General features: G+C 35.6%; 2 protein-coding genes across 11 annotated transcripts in view; one reads left to right on the top strand and one right to left on the bottom strand.

Moving 5' to 3' along the window:
* The window catches only part of Ror (tyrosine-protein kinase transmembrane receptor Ror), a 313,177-nt gene that overhangs the window by 50,899 nt on the left and 242,530 nt on the right, over nt 1–19,748 (top strand). The gene's annotated exons all lie outside the window — the stretch shown is intronic.
* LOC145944865 (uncharacterized) overlaps nt 2,575–19,748 on the bottom strand; it is a 37,466-nt gene continuing 20,292 nt past the window's right edge. For 7 of the 9 annotated variants that reach the window (XM_083053461.1, XM_083053471.1, XM_083053481.1 and 4 more), the window contains 2 exons: nt 6,809–6,945; nt 2,576–6,617 (listed from right to left, as the gene is read on the bottom strand). In XM_083053461.1, coding sequence (XP_082909587.1) covers nt 4,086–6,617; nt 6,809–6,945 — 2,669 coding nt within the window. In that variant the 3' untranslated portion in view covers nt 2,576–4,085. Of the gene's footprint in view, nt 6,618–6,808; nt 6,946–16,017; nt 17,286–18,254; nt 18,829–19,748 lie in introns of those variants that run through there. The other 2 variants (XM_083053491.1, XM_083053538.1) reach the window with 2 other exon arrangements.

Raw genomic sequence — 19,748 nt, 5'->3', positions numbered from 1 at the left:
CATTTATATTTATATTATTATTTTTACATATTTTTCTTAACAGAATTATTGGATATATTATATATATTACTATATTTTTAAAGCGAGTTTTATTCACGCGTTAAATACTGCTCGTTAGAGAGTAGCTTTGTAAATTTGCATATTAGTTGGAACGTAATGCAGCATTTTGTAATTTGTAAATTGAACGCGAGCAGAAGAGCGACAGTTCTTCCGCATAATTAATTAAGTAGCATGCGTTAGTGGAAATTATGCTACTCTGGATTATTATGCTTATCATCTCGCATGAGAAGCGCGAGACGTTTCCGCCGGGCGGAGTGAAAATTCTTGATGACATTTGCAAATGAAATCAGACCATTACGGTACTGTCTCTTCCATCTTGTTCCGCGCTATTTCCACGAAGACAATGCGACGTTACTTCCGGCCTGTCCGCATTCCGCAGTTATCTTGCAGACAGATGACAGCGATATTGCTGCTGCCTTGCGATTAATCTGCATACTCGTCTCGGTAACGATTTGTTCGTCTGAACAATGTCAGAGATATGAAGTCGGAATCCAAGCGAAATCTTATTAAATTGGCTCTTGTGATATGGCGGGATATTCTACTAAATATATAAAAATATATAAAAAATATTTAACAATAAGTAGAGAAGCTTTGAATATAAAAGATATGGACTATTATATAAAAGTATAAAAGTTATATATAAAAGTTTGACATATTAAATTCTATGATTTTCTTTAAAAAATGTAAAAATTTTGAATGTATTTCGAAACCGATTTAAAATAATGACAGAATTCATTGATTTGAACGATTAATTATATGGATTAAAGATATTAATGGATATATTGCTATTAATTTTTCTCTAGTATATTTAAGATACTATGACAAAACGATTTGACATTATTCTTTTTATTCTGCATTATAATACATTTTGAAATAACTTAGTTGTAATTACTTTGCGCGTCTGCGTGTTACGAATAATCGATACGGATTAACAAATTCCTCGACATTAAGACAATCTTAGAGACCTCTATTATAATCTCTATATTCGCCGCAGCACGAAGTCTGTTCCTTCTATGATAAGATGAAGCGTACCTCTCTCACGTGTCTCGTGTTGGATGCCAGGAGCACGTCTCGCAGTGACATTTGCAAATGATGTTAGACCGTATTAGCGTATACCATCTTCCATTTACGTGCCACTTTGCGAGAAAGAGAGACTGAGAGAGGGACCGAGTTTTGTTCTCGCTCTTTGTGTGCGGGTTCGTATAGCCGAGTGTGGGGAGCCGAACTGAGTCGAGTCGCTTCTAAACTAGTTTCAAGTTAATCGGTGACGGCGTTACCATTATAGTGTAGGGTTGCGAGGACGCGAGAGGACCAGAGACCTCCTGGAAAGATGGTCTAGTGGATGGGTCGCGGGAAAAGGGATGATTTGCATTTTAATTGCACCTGCAATCTTCCTTGCTGCCCTCATCGTTGGCACTCGTACACGACCCAACCGACTCTTCCCACAGTTTCTCGCAAAAGGATTCGCTCGAGATAGAGAGAGAGAGAATGACGTAGACATTTTTTTATTTAAATTCGCTGCTGCTATATTCGCGACTCTCACGGACGTCTACCACGGACGTTCGCGATAATTAAACGGGTTAATACTTTCGCATGTGCTCGTAAGTGCGCCAAATATATCGCCAGATGTTACAGTATGGATTAGAGAAATATAGGATAAGTGCTCGTAACGTCAGAAAATATTATTCTTGTACATCTGCTGCTAAAATTTTGCAGTGTAGATATAAATGTATACTGAAGAAATATTTTTTTATATTTAACGGACTCATTTATTTTGATTTAAAGTAGATTTATTAAACAATTTTACATATGCATAAATTTGAGTAACCGAAATGTATGTTGAAACGTGTACGAAAATTATAAATATTTAAAATATAAGAAAAATTATGAAAATTTATAAATTTTAGAATAATTCTAAAAAAGATTAGGTATAATTATGCGTGTGTATGTATAAATAAAAAATTTATGACGTCTAATACATCAATTATCTACATTTATCAAAGATGCAAAAGTAAAATCAAATCGAATATTATAAATAAGAATTTTAAAGATTCATTCGCGTGATAATTATTTTAAAATATAAAACGATGATTATCTTATTTATATTGAATCTTAATTACGTTTTTCTAAAGTTTCATATAATCTGAAGGGCATGACGGGTATTTCCCGTTCCTCGTATCTTTCTCTCTTCATTTTCGTGTGTAATTGAACGACAAATAACAAGACGGAGAAGTTTTCGCGAAGGGATAATCACAAACTTTGCGGTTCAGTTTATCTTTTGGGCCATTAATAAATTTCACGCAATCGGATAATCGATGATTTCGTCAGGGACGTATAAGCAAGGAATATTATTATTTGATGATGGGGGGGGAGGATATATAGAATAATAATTTCAAATACAAAATCCATGTTGTATTTTAGAATGGAGAAAGTATAAAAGTATAATGCAAATAACAACATGTATTTAAAATAAAACTTAATAAGAGTTTAGACTTTCTAAGAGCGTGTGTTGTGACATTCGTAAAATTTCATAGATATCATAAACTACTTTATACTTTAAAAACAAAATATCTTTATATAATATAAATTAATTATCAAAATATACAAATATTGTGTGATACATACTAGTTCAATGCGACACAATTATTTTTATATATACACTCTTACTATTTCAACATTATTATTTTAAAAGTTAGTTTGTCTATAAATGCATGGAATACTCATTGCCAAAATATTACTAACATTGTTTTCTTTAATATTATTATAATTATATAAATTAAGACATTGACAAAATGCATGACTATAATGAATGACTAGAAGTGATTTTTCGTATACAATTCAATTTTACAATGTATATAATAATAATACATTTATAATTAATAATTAATGCACAATAATTAGAGAGCAAACAATAATTTATACCTATACCTAATAATAATTATTTTCTAAAATAGATTAATCTTAAATCGTACACATTTTTTGCGACAAATAAAATTAATAGACTCTTGTATAAAGCACATTAACATAAAAATAAAAAAAAAATATTTTATCTAATATTTTAAATATATTTCAGACTTTTATATTATTTAAGAAATTTAATCGTAGATTATCGCTGTTGGAGAGAGCTTACATATATAATTCAAGAACTCGTACCATTATTCGCACGCGTGTTTCGGACAAGTTTACGCTCGCTCTAACCCCAGCAAATTTGCCTTAAGAGAAGATGCTGGCTTGCCTTCATGGTCTCTTGGCAGAACTAGTTTAGATACAACTGTCACCCCGGCGACAGTACTGCCGCCACAGTACTACCGCTGTCTGTGCTTGTTTTACGACCTGGCTACGATAACGGTATCTCCTTACACCAGTGGGAGGTTGAAGTCTTCCTTCCTGAATTCATTCCGCGGCCCATCAGCATTTCCCTTTGGTATTTGTCCTTCGAATTATTCAGTCGACCCGGCCCTCTGCCGGTCGAGGATCAGAAAGTAGCAAGAACCTCCCGTTGTTGACAGAAATTGCAGCTGTCTTAAATAAATAAGGATCACCGCATTCGGTTCAAGTGATAGCTTCTCGTTTTAATATTTCGCGAGACGCGTACGAAATCAAAATATCGAAGGGCGTGCAAGTAAAATGCGAATAGATCAGTACGCATCTGTCGCACTAAACTCTCTTGGAAATGGCTAATAAATTGTTAGTTTATATTTTAATTTTCGAGATTCTAATTTTCTAGTAATATATGAAATAGTATAATAACGATAAAATAATATAGTTTTATATACATTATTTATACTAATATTTATAGTATTTTTTAAATATCTATCCATATATTACTTCATAATTCTTTTTAAAACATAGTGATTAATTTTACGCGAGCGAAATTGATCACAAGATTAATGATAATGTTTAAATAGCAATTAGTGCTAATTATTATTGACATTTGGCATTTAATATGAAAAGTCAGCGTTTCACACTTTGCATATGTATCCGCCTCTCTAGTTTCATCCCTGAATGGGATGGAATAACTGCGATTAAATGCAGCCGTTTCCCCAACACGCGCACCATGGCACATTACCACTACTAGTACTAGTCTTGCGAGCTTTCACGCTGGTAATTTCCCGACTACTGACCGAGTTCGTCCTTTCGCGCTCTAAATTCGGCACGGCGCTATCCGTTTTGTCCTTGGACGCATCCACGCTTCCGCTCCTCGATGTCTTCAGGGACGTTTGAGACGGTCGTCTCTTAGAATTAATATAGGTGGATATCCGTCGGTTCTGATCCTTGCGCGGCGAGTCTTGACCCGAGGACGACGATCTGCTCTCATTTTTATCCTCTTGCGCGTCAGACATAGTCGTCGTGCTCAATTTCCTCGGTTTCTTTCGCGTCAATTTTCCCGGCGAATCGAGCGTATCCATCGACGTGGCGCTACTTTGCTTCTTCAGTCTTCTCTGTGCCGCTGGCGATAGCGGTCTCTGATCCTTGACTAGAATTTTATCTCTCTTCGTGATCTTCTTCCGTCTCTCTCCGTCTGGCGAATTTGGTGCGCTGATCGTTTCCTCGTCCTCGTGATGCGAGTCACCGTCGAGCGACGTCTGCGTTTGCGCGGGTACTTTCGTCGCGACGTTGTCGTAGTACAACATTTCGCCTCTCCTTGGATAAAATTGACCTCGCGGTATAAACGGAACGTTTTGGTATAAGTTCTGACTTTGAAGATATCGATTCGCGTTCAATCTTCTTAGAGTCGTCAGATCGTACGGAGTGGCGGACGGTATCAAAGTGCAAGGACTTGGTTTCTCGAAGGAAGTCACTTGAATGTCCTGCTTGCCGCTCATCAGTTGATCGCCGGGTATCAGCAATCGATTCTGATCCGGCAAATGTGTAGTTCGAAACTTCTCGTTGAAGTGAACCCCTCGACCGTAAACCGGCGGATATTGATAAGCGAGGCCATCGTCATTTACTTGAATAGAGAGTGGCGTTGTGGCAGAAGGAGGCTTCGGTTCTACTTGATAGCTAGGACAGATCTTGTCGAAGTTTCTCAGAAAGGGATTCTTGAAGAGGCGGTAATCTATCGAGGGTAAGTTGGGAACCTCCGGCGTCTCCGGGCTCGGTGTTTGCTCGACTCGTGGTACCTTCAATGTCACGTTTAGATGACTCTTGTACGGTTTATCGGAATTGTTTGTTATATTGTCCAGAGTATTGTCGCTTTTTGTAAACATCTGAAATTCGACGTGATTCAATTTTGATTGTTGCTCTATACTCTGAGATTCGCTCGAAAGATCTTGACACGATACCGATTTTGTCAATTGAGCGCCTCTGTTGTCCGCAATCAACAGATTATCGGTACTCAGGAATGCCTTTGAATCATTTTTATTTTCATCTTCGTAAGGTATCGCGCCGTTCACGTAAATATCCGCCGAACCTTTTTGCGCGAATGGATTGGTCCTGGAGATGACTGTAGAAGCTGTTTTGCCACTGCTCGAGCTAGTTCCGGTTCCAAAATGACTTATACTCGCGGTCGGCGATTCTTCTTCTTGTTTTTTCAATCTGAAAGGCAGCGGCGCGAAAAAATGTTTCGGTTTTTCGGGCATCGTAGACGCGACGATAGTAGTTTCTTCCGTATTTTGATTTTTAATTCGTAAATTTTGCATATCTTTTTCTCCGTTCGTCATTATTTGCTTTTTATCGGTTAAATTCGCAGAGACGTTCCAAATGTTCCTCTCGAGCGCTTCTTCGGAACTTGAAAACTGCGTTCGCGAATCTTGAATAGCTGACATAGCTTGGAATTTCGCAGGTTGTCTCGTACTTACATTTCTTCTCCTCGATAAGCTAAAACCATCGGAAGATATCGAATTTTCCAATGAAGAAATCATTTTCTGGTGTTCCGAGTGCGAATCCGGTTTTCCCATCATTTGCATCCTTGTTACTGATGCGATGGGAGCGACGCTCGTACCTGTATAAATCGGCAGTTGTTTTTGAGGAACCACGTCGTTCTGCCAACCGACGGGTGGAACATGAATTTGAGGTAACATCGGATCAGTCACTCGATCCAGATCGGCATTCAGGCCGGCCGGCGGGATCAATGGATCAGACTGCAATCCCGAGCAAGGCGAAACCAATAAGGCGGACGTATCCGCGGCCAGCATTAAATCGACCATACTCGGGAACTCGAACGGGCACTCGGTGTAATAACTGGTTCCGCTAAAACTACTCGTCGGTTCGTACGTGGCCGGATAAAACGGGATGTTATCGTGAAGTTGCCGGTGGCCGAGGATCGGCGGGGGTGGGTGTCGAGCGGCCTCGTTCCTCTGGCCCTCGTCCGACGGGGTCGCGTCCTTTTTCTCCTTATCCCTCTTCGGCTCTTCCTCTTCGTCGACGACCGACAGATCGTCGAACTCCACGTGAAGCCGATGCAGACTACTGCTCATCTTCTCGGAAGAGATCTTTTGATTCTCCGCGTTTTCTAACTGCTCCTCTTGGTTAAAATCCTCGGCCGTCTTCCCGTTATCGTCGTCCTCGTCGTCGGAAAAGTCCGACTGCGGGCCGTCATCCTCCTCGGAGCGATCCTGTAATTTAAGGTAGTTTTTTTCGACATATTCTTTTTTTTTTTGATCGTATCGATTATTTAATTTGTGATAGTAGTATTATATTTCAATTAAAAACTATTTAACATTTTTGAGAAACGTAGGAACGATAAGATTATTTATTATCGCACTTTTCTATTAATATTCAATTAAAAAATCAACAGTCCGCCCACCTCGTACTCTTCGCTTTCGTCGTGATTTTTCTGTTTCTTCAGAATTTCCTCGAGCTTGTCATATTCATCCCTGAGGCTCCATATTTCCCTACGTAGTTGCTCGTTTTCCCTGCGCAGCTTCTTGATATCGTTTTGACCTGAAATCAGAGTAGAATGACAGACTAGAATGTTTCGATGCAACATCAAAGACCGCCGAGTAAGATACTCTCTTATACAGAGGAGATAGGCCGACGTCCCGCTAGATTCGTTTCGCAATTTTTCTCACGGAAATCACTTAATCACGTCCAGCAAAGGCCCGCAACATGCGGCTGCTCGCAATACGCGTTGCATCTATCAGAACGATCGATCATTGGTCAACGCGGCAACAATCTCTGCTTGAGGAGCCAGCCTCCTCTCTAACCCTGCGCCCTTTCGTGCGTCAAGAAGCCGGTGATAAATCACCAGAGCTGGGCCTTCCAATTACTTAACTTTGCGGAGAGAGAGAAAGAGAGAAAGAGAGAGAGAGAGGGGTAGAGGGAGGAAAAGAGGAAGAGAGAGAAAGAGAGACGAATAAACCTCGCTGTCTGCGCATATAACGCGTTAAATCTTTTCTAGAGAAAGTGCGCCTATCGCGATACAAGCGCTCAATACCCTTCCAGCGAAAGCGCTTTGTAGTATATAGTGTAGAGGTATAGATAGGAATAGAAAGATAAGAATAGAAAGGCCATTAATTTCTTAGCCATAGGATTGGAAAATAGAGATAAATGTTTTATGCTACATAAAATTTAATTTAATTTTATGGATTACCCACGCTTATTAGGCTCGTATTTTGAATTTTATATATGTATATTATTCCAGATATATAAGTGCAAATATTATATAGATTTTTACAAACTTTTAGATTTTGCAGAGAGATTACTATTCCAATTAACAAATTTTTATATGACTTAGATTTTTCAATACTTTGTCTCCTGCATTATACAAGTGTCTATAGAATTATTCTGATCGGATGATGTATGCGGATGTGCAAGGACTATTGTTAAAAACTAAGTCGATCGGTTCTTCTTTTTGAGCGCGTTAGTCATCTTCAATCCATCTAGATGCGAGCTAAGTTAAGTATCTCATCAGTCATCGGCGCCTCCTTCCACTTCGATGATTAATGGGTTTATGTTCGAAACATGTTTTCCCAGCGCTTGAACTGCGACCCAATCGCGAAAGTTTTCAGATAATCCAGCGATATATACCGTTACAAGTTTTTTATTATCTATGATGTATATGCATGATATATCCTTGTTCTTTTTTCAAACTCGGTTAGCTAATGTTTTAAACATTAGTTGCTGAGAAAAAGTATATAGTGAATATTAAAAAGAAGGATAAAATTAAAATCTTATTTTTTCTACATAAATAATTATATAAAATATCAGCAACATATTCTTTTTTATTCATAACTAGTTTTATGCGTTTTTATGCATAACTTTATGACATAAAAATTAATTTATTTATAACAAATTATTGTATATAAACATATTTTCTTGATTATCACGCGCATAAAATTAACGATTATATAAATGACTGGTTTACAAAAGCTTGGATCCTTTTTTAAATCAGTTTTTTTATGGCACGAAATATTTTGCACGGCTTATTGGTTTTTTTTTTCAGCTATACATGCATAAAACTCGCACATTCGTGATAACAGTTCTCTTAAGCCTAGGGGGGTAAGTGCGCATGTACATGTTACAAGAAAAGCCGTGTGGTAAATCAGGATTTAAACCTGGCTTTACCAATCTAAAATTTAAATAAATTAAATCCTTCCGGAGGTTCATAAATTCAGGTTTTTTCCTGTGGCTATTTCGATGCTATTAAAACTTGGGCCATTTATCTTGCGCGTTTGAAAACGATATTTGTTCGAATATATACCAGAATTGACTATTGATCTGTTTTTATTTGAGTCGATGATGCAATATATCAACCGAGATATGTTTTCTTTAATTCACAATATTAGATTTCTTTGTAAGTAAAGCTTTGTATGAAAGAAAGCAAAACATCTTTGTCATTATATTCTATTTCGAAAATTTTTGCCGAGGAAAAGTCAATCACACACACACATCTGTCAAAGAAATCTGCCTCTAAAATACATATTGATAATAATATAACTTTTTGTAAAAATGCGCAATTCGGAAAAGTAATAAAAGTTACAGTTGGTTGTGTGTTTGAAACAGATTCACCCCGGCGCGCATGACATTTACGAGCGGCATATAAAAAGAACGAATATCGCATGACTTGCTAAATTTTACGTCAAAATAACACGGTGATTTTTTTTTTATTCAGATAAGTTAGTTTGCCAACGGGAATACACGTGGGGATATTTTTAGCTGCGTGCACAGAATATACCCTTCAATCAAGCATCAAGCTGAATATTTGCAAACAACGACAAAATATAGCTCACTGAAAACGTTTTCCTTGGCGAGTGATCTCCATTTATTTTCGACAACGGAATAATTGTAATAGATTGTATGGGGTGACAAAAGATATACTTTCAAGTAAATTTTTATTGTTATGCGAACATCAGCTATGATGTGCAATTCTAATTTTTATATCAAATTTATATATGTATATAATATGAGAGTACACATATATTCATATATATTTAACAGTAATATTTTATAAAAATCAGAATATTTTTAGCACCGAGCAAGACAACGTTTTAAAATTTGACTCATCACTTTTAACGTATTGACTCGTGGCTTCTTCACTAATATATTCTATTATATAAATTGGAATATCTTTCCATGTGTATAGTTTATCATATTTTTACGTTATATCATTTTTCTCCAGATATGCTTTATTCTTTGTTGGTGAGGAGAGATAGAAAGTTTTAATTATTCCTGCTCAAACACGTATCGGAAAGGTTTAATCACTCTGTACGGTCTCGGCGTCGTGTTATTCTTTATTTCCGTTGCCCGGGCTTCTCTACGTCTTTAAAAATAGCGACGAACCAGTAATTCTCACGCAGAATCGGCATTAATTAATCTCGGCAGTTAAAAAGAGCGAATCGCCCTTCGCGTTCGAGTGTTCGCCTTTAGAAAAGCAAAGCACACAAACGATGTACCTATACATATGCACATTCGCGCCCGCACACATAGATTCGTAGGTTTTTGAGAAAAAAAGCGAGAAAAAGAAGGAAAAATTGCATGGAGACGGAAAAGAGAGTGGGCCTTCGCATTTTTCGTTGAGTTTGTCGGTCTTCCTTCGTTTGCTGTAGGCGTTTTCACCGCGAAGGTGATCAAAGCAGCTGCGAAATACATATTTGGTTTCACCAACTCGCTGTTCCTATCAGCAGGCCAGAATTTCTTCTGGCTCTTTGAAACGTGGAAATTGCGTCCCAGCCGACGAGAACGTGTGCAAACGAACTCGGAGAAAATATTCCGGAGGTTCGCTTTTCACTCTTGGTATACCGTCTCTGCGTTACTTTGAAGCGAGGCGATCTTCGCGAATACGAGAAATCCGCGCGATCGCGTAGACGTTCGATTGATCTCGCAGAAAATTTCGCACACTTGTTTACACATCACGATTTGATGATATGATCGAGTCTGCTAACGAGTTGATGAGATGCGAATGATGCGTAATGCCTTGTTTGAATCTTGCATTCGGTGCACTTTTATAATGAAATATAAAATTATATCATATTTCAATTATATTTTAATCCTTTGTAAAATTATATATGAAAAAAAAGAAGAATTTGAAATAAAATATAATATTGTCGTGCTATTGTCAATCGTGATATCGGATGTTATGTTAAAAGAGCAACAGTAACGATAGTTAATTGTACACATTCCCATACGCGCAGTTATAGGGATTTTCTTTACCCGATTTAACAGAATCGAATTATATTTAGCGAAATAATTGTCGCGTTTATATTCCTCGCAGGAATAGAAGTGTGACATCTCGATGATTCACAGTCGACGATAAACGAACGGCGGTCGCTCGAGTGTTAATTCATACCGCTGACAGTAAACCAGAATGGCCGCTAAAACGTTCGTCAAGTGAGAGGGGAACGTCGTAGGGTCGAAAAATAAACCACATTATTCTGTAATTTTCGCGACAATTATTTCGCTACGGAATATCTCTAAATCGCTGCAACAAATCTGTAGTTGTTCTTCGTGGAATAGAGAGTAGAGTTATACATATTTTTATTATTATACATATTATACATATATTTTTTCAATGGAATTACATTTCCTATTTTCACTTATATGTACACAGAGAGAATTTTCTTTTAGAATTTACCCTGAAAATTATGATCGTGGGACAATATGATATGGAAAGAATTTTATGAGAATTTAAGCGCGCTTGATTAATTAATTTTATCGAATTAGCATGAATGTTTGAAATGAAAAAAATTATGCATATTTTATTTAACTGGAGCTTTGCAGTTTTATAGATTTCTATATATTTTTAGATGAGTTTCTGCTATTTAAATTTAAAACGTTTTGCATTGTATATTCATCTCTCTTACACATACGATGTTGTCGCGTTCGCGCCGTTCGGGTACATTCGGAAGTCATCGGCTACTCGGCGTCCCGGCACTCTCGGCAGTTTCAAACGGTTCGGTTACGGTGCGCGGTGCGCGTCTTTATAGTAATGTACAAGCATTATTCGGTAAATATTTAGTGAATATTGTCGATTGTTATTCGATCAAACGTTATAATTCGTATTTCTGATACATTATACAATTCGGAAAAGAATCAATTCGAGTGTCGCTCTGACTCCTATTACGCAATCAATCTAATTGGTAATTCGCTTCTGCACGTAACCTCAACGTTCTTTTTTCACATTCTTTTAAGCTGTTTAAAAGTTCAATAAAGTCTTTTATAAGGTCTTCTCTGGCTTAAAAGCGGTGTGAGGAGAAGCTAGAAATAATACATTTCATTCAAATCTGTTATAATTATCATACACAAATAATATATATTTATATACATATATATTATTTCTTTATGATAATTATTAGAGATTTGAATGTAACGTATTATGTATATGTATATATTACACACGTTACAGATTATAAAGTCGTATAATTATTTATATATATTTATATATATTAAAAATTTTTGATTTTTTTTACTAAAATTTCAAGCAAAATTAATTTTTATAAAAAAGTAATTATTGAGCAATAATTAAGCAGAGTCTATAATTAAACAATAAGCCTAATTTTTTATTCCATATTAACATTTTGTTTCTTCTATTTCAGGTAAGTCCATTACTTTCATTGTGGGTGTATATGTGAGCTACGTACTTGGCGATCAATGAGACCAGATTTTCCAGTGAGTACATTTATTAACAAATAATATAAGACAGCTCTCTACAAAGCAAATTTTCGTGATATTGTTTTATAAACAATCTGTATGATAAATTACATGGACAAATTTAAAAATCTATAAAGAGAGATGTTTTAATGCGAAAAATGATATTGAAAATTTAAATTATCGATAAATAAGCATATTATATAGCAAGTTAGATAATTCGCAAGGAAAACACATTATTATACGATTTGGAGAAGGGTTAAGTAAAATATTACGGTAGGAAAGATATACGTGCACAGAGAGAATTTTCTCTTAGAATTTACCCTGAAAACCACAGTAATTGTGGGACAATATGGTATGAAAAGAATTTAATGAGAATTTCTCTGATTAATATTTATCACAATGAAAAATAATAATATCTATCACAATAAAATATAAAATATGTTTGATTAATTTTACTATATAGTTTAGTCAAAATTAAATTTTATTATACTTTTAGTAAAATTAATCAAACATTTTATATTTTACTGTGATAGATATTATTTTTTATTGGGATAAATATTATCAGAGAAGTTCTCATAAAATTCTTTCCATATCATATTGTCCCACGATTATCATGATTTTCAGGGTAAATTCTAAAAGAAAATTCTCTCTGTGTATAAGCTGTATAAATTAAATCTAATCTTATGCTATCTATCTATATGATGATATAATATTATTATTATTGTTATATGATAAAGTATGAAGAGAAAGCTTTTTTTTTAATGTTTATAATACGATAATTCTTTTTTTTTTAAACCATTTCATAATTTTGTATTTTCGAGATGTATATTTTGCCTTAATATAATTTTTCGACGTCATTCTACGCCAAAGGGCCGCTCAGCCCTTCAAACGTCAGGGTGAAGACCGTGTCTAGACCAAGTAATCTAGATCGACGGCTCGTCGCGTCAACTAACACTTCATTTAAGGTTCGCAAGCTCATAGTTACGGAGCGCGGTCCTTCTAGATATAATCGAACGTGACACGGCCGTCCATCCGTCGGCTGCCAGAACGCGCCCGAATTAGATCACGCCAATATCCCATGTAAATTATCGCTAACAGACCGCTACCGTAATACCGAGAGGGCCGAATACTCCCCGCGGGCAAGCTCGGCGGCCACATGGAAAGTTACCGCAAGTCATGTTTTATTTTTACGGAACAAAAATTGCAATCTGATACTTCCTCTTTATTTTTTAAAGAGAGAATACTTAACTTTTTCCTTTTTTCTAATAGTCAATAAATAGTGTTGAACATTAATTTAATTTATTAATTTTTAAATATATGTGTTAATTGTAATTAACGCGTGAAATAATTTTTATTTATATGTGTGTGTGAGTTCTCTTAATATATTGCATATCTTCTATACTAGTTGAGAAAATAAGAGATTTATTATTATAATAGTAGTACACAGAGAGAATTTTCTCTTAGAATTTACTCAGAAAATCATGGTAATCGTGGGACAATATGGTAAGGAGAAAATTTTATGAGAATTTCTTTGATTAATATTTATCACAATAAAAATAATAATTTTTTAATAATAGATATTATTATCTATTACAATAAAATATAAAATATGTTTGATTAATTTTACTATGCAATTTAGTAAAATTAATCAAACATGTTTTACATTTTATTGTGATAGATATTATTATTTTTATTGTGATAAATATTAATCAGAGAAATTCTCATAAAATTCTTTACATACCATATTGCCCCAGCATTACCACGATTTTCCGAATAAATTCTAAGAGAAAATTCTCTCAGTGTATTATTATTATAATTTGTAGTTTTGTAGTTTTATTAAAAGTGTTTAATTCTTATTATTGAATAATTCGATAACTATTATTTTCTAGTATCACTATCACAAAAAATTGCTATTCTTTATAATTTGTAAAAATTTATAAAAATTATTGAGTAGTTTTGAAGCACTCTGCATATAATAGAGCGTAATTTTTTTTCTTTATGAAACATAGGTGTGCTATAAAAGTACGATTGCGAGAAAAAATTCGAAATATGCGTCTATTCTCAATCGATTCTAATTAATCCGTTGTCGCCCTTTATCTTCCATCATGTTAAAATCGGTGGAACCGGCGGAGATCAGGTCGATCGATCTTTCTTTTTAAAGGGAATACATTAATATCCGATGGCTGCGCCGATGGTAGAACCACCTCATAAATATCTGACCCTTTCGTTTCGCTCTCTTTCTTTCTCTTTTCTCTCGAGATTCAATCTGTTGCTTCGCGAGAGAAGTGTTAAGAACCGATCTAACGAAGGTGTGCATCGAAAACACGGGGGCTTTCATTTTCAAGAATTGCTGTCTGAGATCGTATATATGCAAACAGGGATTGGAACAAAATATGGTATCCTTAGGCTCATTTATTCTCGACGACGACTAATTCTTTTAAAAAAGAAATGAAAAAGATTAGAATATATATAATCTATTATTATGACATTATATATAGTACATGAAAAATAGGAACAACATTTATACCAGTTGTTTTCTATCAATACCACAAATATTATTATATATATATATAATTCTTCAAAGATCTTTTTCTTCCTTTTAGATAAATTAAATTTCGTTGGACAATAATCAATTTCTGTGCATTAAAAAGAAATTAAGTTTGTATTCTTAAGATTCTATAGTCACGTTAAAAATCATAAAATGTTTTTGTTTGCGTGTTAGAAATGTCAGGATCTTTTTTTTACAAGTCATGTTTAACACTTTTCTTCGAACAACTTGGCGCTTCTAGATTCTGGGCCTCATGGGTTTATAACTAAATGCAGTGTTGTATATGCAAGACTATCGCCACGGGGCAGCCGTACCATTGACAGAATGACGAACGTTCTAGGTAGTTGCCGGTTACGCCGAGGGCTCGTAAATCAGGAGATATTTTCCATTTCGATGTCCAGCGAGACGTTGCTTTTTTTTCATTTTTTCCTTTTCCTTTTTATTTCAATTTTTTATTTGTTTTTTTTTTTTTTTTTTGTACAAACATAACGTCATCACCACGGCGAAACGCGCGAAAACCGCATGTTGAAAGCAACGTTGTGAGCGGACTGCGAAGTGACGTCCGCGCGTCAACTTCACGTTGGCGGAATTGTATTTTTTTTTCTAGCTGTGTATGTCACGGCTTATCGGTGAACTACTCCCCCGGGGTTAATCAAACACATGTGGGCAGGTCGAGATAGCGCGCATGCGGACGCGACGGATGAAAGTCGCTTCGAGCAAGAATAATTCGCAACAAAACTCCATTAAAATTTTTTAAGCGCAAAAAACGAGAGATTGTACAAGTCGGAGACTGATTGTTTCAGGTCTATATTACACTTTGTGTTAATTGGCCATCGGATAAAAAACTTGTATCTCGTTAAAAAACGCGGAACATTCAGTTGTCTTATTAGTAAGCCCGTTACTCTCGTTAATTAGCTGTCAGATAAAAAACTTTATAAGGTCCTAAAAGGATTTTCAGGGATTGTAATAATGTTTTATTTATCAGAGAGATAATTTTTAAAAAGCGCATTTTCTAAATAAATTTCTGACGGTTCTAAAACTTCTCTGATACCCAATTAGCCGACAATATTTACATATTCTACGCACATATTATCAATCTAACTTGTATAAGATAAACGAGGAAACATGCGCGAACATAATGATTGATTGATTGATTGACACTACATATATGTATTGTAGGTATCGTACAATGAACGCCGAAATAAGCGATTGTTGTTTATGGTTTCGTCCGGTCAGTAGACACCTACGAGATATTTCTGCGTATACGCATTTTATAGCTACTAGAATTCTGACACGGTTAAATTATTAGTCGTAACACATCGTAATACATATACATATGTATATGTATATATACTATATATACACATGGACGTGCGTACCTACATATAGATAGACGCATCCCACGAGTATATTCCTGGACGCGCACGAGTTCCATAGAATTTCCGATGACGTTGTTTCTAGACGATGATGACAGGCACGCAAGGTCCAGCGAACTTTATGCGATCGTGTCAAAATATCCCCTTGCATACCCTTAAATAATTGCTATCGGCAGTATTTTTAACGCTCGTCCTATTTAAATTTGAAGTTTTATCTTACAGATGCTGCGTGACATCACGAATGCATTTGTAAAGTGTCACGTGGAGTATTTACAGAATTACCGCCTCATCGTTGTTCGACCTCAATCAACTATATTTAAAATTAGAAATATTTTGATAGTTATGGACGCAATTAAATAGTACTTTAAAAAGCTGTAATATTATTAATCATATTTACCGCAGAAATAAAATTTGAAACATTGCGTTTTCGCCATGACAAGTTTTTTGATTGATTTTTTTGAGTTAATTTATTTTTAACGAAAATATATGGGATGTCGATAATTTTTAAATTTGATTGATTGAAGAACTCTTGAATTGAGCGTCAAGAATCGTGAGATTCAGAGATACACAAATATATTTAAAATTATAATACGGATTAAAGTAAAAGTTAGCGAGAAATGTTCGAGAATCTATCAATGACGTACAAGCCGTAGTAGGGCGAGTACCTTGGTTTAAATAATTCCGACCTAGAGTAGTTTAGTAAAATTTGCGGTTTGCTTCTCGGCAACAATGAAGCCACAAAATCTGAAATTTATACGAGAAGAGGTTTAGAAGTTTCACTTTAGTAGGTACTTCAGAACTGTTAGCCGCAGATGAGAAGGAGATCGACCTAAAATTTCCATCTCTCGCTCCCGCGAAAGTTTCGGTGCAGGTGTTTGCATCCGCCGATGCATACGATCGTTGTACTTTACTCGCGCGTCCTCATTCGTCGAGCATTCGAAAAGTACGGGAAACTCGAGCGTTGTCTCGCTTTGTGAACGCGCGACGACAACGCTCCGTTTTCCTCTGCGACACAGTAGATTTTTATGAAAGCCCCTGGCTGTGCAAGGTGTCTCGTGACACTTTCCGAGAAACAGAGGCAACATTCCTAAGCGAGCTTTACGTTTCCGCCCGTCGCGCATTGAAAAAAAGCTCCTCGCCTTTCGCGCTTCTGCTTTCTCAGTATTTTTTTTCCATATCGTCATGTGCATACAGGTTGCATTAAAAGTTGCAAATTTTTATTTGCGGATTTACTTTCTACTTTTGATATTAATACACAGAGAGAATTTTCTCTTAGAATTTACCCTGAAAATCATGGTAATCGTGGGACAATATGGTATGGAAAGAATTTTATGAAAATTTGTCTGATTAATATTAATCACAATAAACATAATAATATTTACACGTTAAAATATAAAACATGTTTGAGTAATTTTACCATGCAGTTTAGTAAAATTAATCAAACATGTTTTATATTTTATTGTGACAGATATTATTTTTATTGTGATTAATATTAATCAGAGAAATTCTTATAAAATTCTTTCCATACCATATTGTCCCATGATTACCATGATTTTCAGGGTAAATTCTAAGAGAAAATTCTCTCCGTGTAGTTTTTTGTCCGTAAACTTTCGTTTTAACATTTTAATTCTTACAATTAATACTGTTTTAATGCATTAATTGTGTTCTAAGTTAAAATAATATTAATTTGAAATTCACTTAAAATCAATTTAAGAAAACAATTAAGAATTATAATTTTTCATACTTTTCTTGAACAATGTTTTTTGTTAATATAAAAATTTTGTCCCGAAATAAAGAAAGCTATATATTCTCTATATATACCGTTCTATTTCATTGTTTTTGTGCAAATCTCTCTGAATAGCAGCCAGAAATTAATAATGACATCAGTTTTATTTTTAAGAAGCATTATTATAATCATTATTATATCGTTTCATTATTGCTTTACTATATTATTTACGCGTAAATAATTTACGCGTTTCCATCTATATTATTCTCTCACGAGATAAAATAATTCATCTCGAAAATTGCAATTATTCACTCCGTAGCGTAGTCAATTTCTCATATAAATGTTTCTAAATAATAGTAAATGAAATCGCGGGATGCAATAATCCGAATTTTCCGTAATTTCTCTCGCTATATCGTTTCACTATCGTCTCCCTACGTCGCGCGTGGCAAAGTGAGTTTCTACTTATTTTTATTTGTTCTTTTTTTAAACGGGACAAATTTTCGGCATTACTCACTGTCGCGTTGCATCCTCTTCGTGCGAGCTTCCACAAGCGTGAACATACTCGCGGGAAACTGCAGCGAGTTGCATCCCCCACTGAGAGAGAAATCCCGTGTCGGCGCGAGAGAAGCGGGTTCCGAGCGTGTCGCGTGCCCGGGATTACTTTCGCGTCGGCGCTTATTGTTAGTCAAGATTGCATTGTCAACTTGGGTTTCTGAGAATCTCGCGGATGCACTTCCCGCCGCATCGTGTTGGCGGAGTTCTCGGCTTATGCTAATTTTGCTGATGGAGGAAAGAGATATATGGATAGAGAAAGAGAGAGAGAGAGAGAGAGGGAGAGGGGGTGAGAAGAGGAGAGAGAATCATATACTTTTGCAATGACGTTCGTCACTACGTAAATGCCTTGCACGCTATCGCCGACATATGCATCCATACTCGAGTGCGCTCGAATAACGGTATGCATCTCGATATATCGAATCTCGTGGCTTGTACCCGTTAATTACGATCTTGTCGCAAAAATATAATTTTAACGCTAATCAATTTTAATTACCGATTTATCAACTATTCTAGAATTGTTTTTGTTAAAAAGAAATTTTGAGTGAGGTCAGTTTTCGTTGTGATTATTTAATGCATTTAATCATAACAATTTAATTATGAGTTGTAATTATATAACTGAATATATTTCATAATAAAAACAAAACAAGATATGCAGTTAGAAAATGTGCTCATTCTAATAAGAGAGAAACATCGTCATATATGAATATTAGTTAAAATAATACAGTAAAACTAATTGCTTTTATAATGACTGCTTTTGTAGAATAATAGTGATCAATGGCGCGTTTATATGAATTAATGACGAACTTGCAAGAACGAGATCTTAATTTCCCATTTTGCAGCGAGTATAGATCGCACGTTTAGAAAAGTCTTTTGCGCGGAAAGTTCAACGATCTCGTAAAGTTACTCCGGTGTTGTTAAAATAAAATCGGCCTTTAACTCTTCTTCGGATTCAATATCGTCGCAAAAATGTTAATACCGTCGTATTCGCGAATGTGTGTCTATCGCAGCATTGCCTTTTACGAGGATTCAATTCTTTCGCGCTCGTAGAAGAATTCTTCTCTCGCCGCGCGAGCCATTATGACAAACTGATATCTTCCTGCAGCTAGAAAAGCGAGAGAAGTGCAGCCACGTAGATTCTATCAGTGAAAATCGCATCCACCTGTGCATACGCCGTAGACATTATCGCGTCTCTCTTTTTACGGCGAACGAAAGCACGGTCGAGCTGCTGCGCGACATAAGCAGATGATGAAGTTGGGGATGGAGGAAAAGCATTAAAAACTCTTTTCCGTCTCCGCGCGCGTTGAAAAAAAAGAAAGAAACTCTTTGCCGGTCTCTCGGTTACGCATTAATGATGTTTCCCGAATTTAAACCGATTATTCAATGTTTGCCATCTCCGTCATTCTTATCGTTGTTGATTACATCGTAACTTATATTTCAGAATTTGCTGGAACTT

Source organism: Prenolepis imparis, unplaced genomic scaffold (assembly GCF_030444845.1).
Source record: "Prenolepis imparis isolate NDT839.2.m4 unplaced genomic scaffold, iyPreImpa1.0 SCAF_1, whole genome shotgun sequence".
Taxonomy (NCBI): domain Eukaryota; kingdom Metazoa; phylum Arthropoda; class Insecta; order Hymenoptera; family Formicidae; genus Prenolepis; species Prenolepis imparis.
The sequence above is the reverse complement of the archived record's forward strand: the minus strand, read 5'-3'. Positions and strand labels throughout refer to the sequence as shown.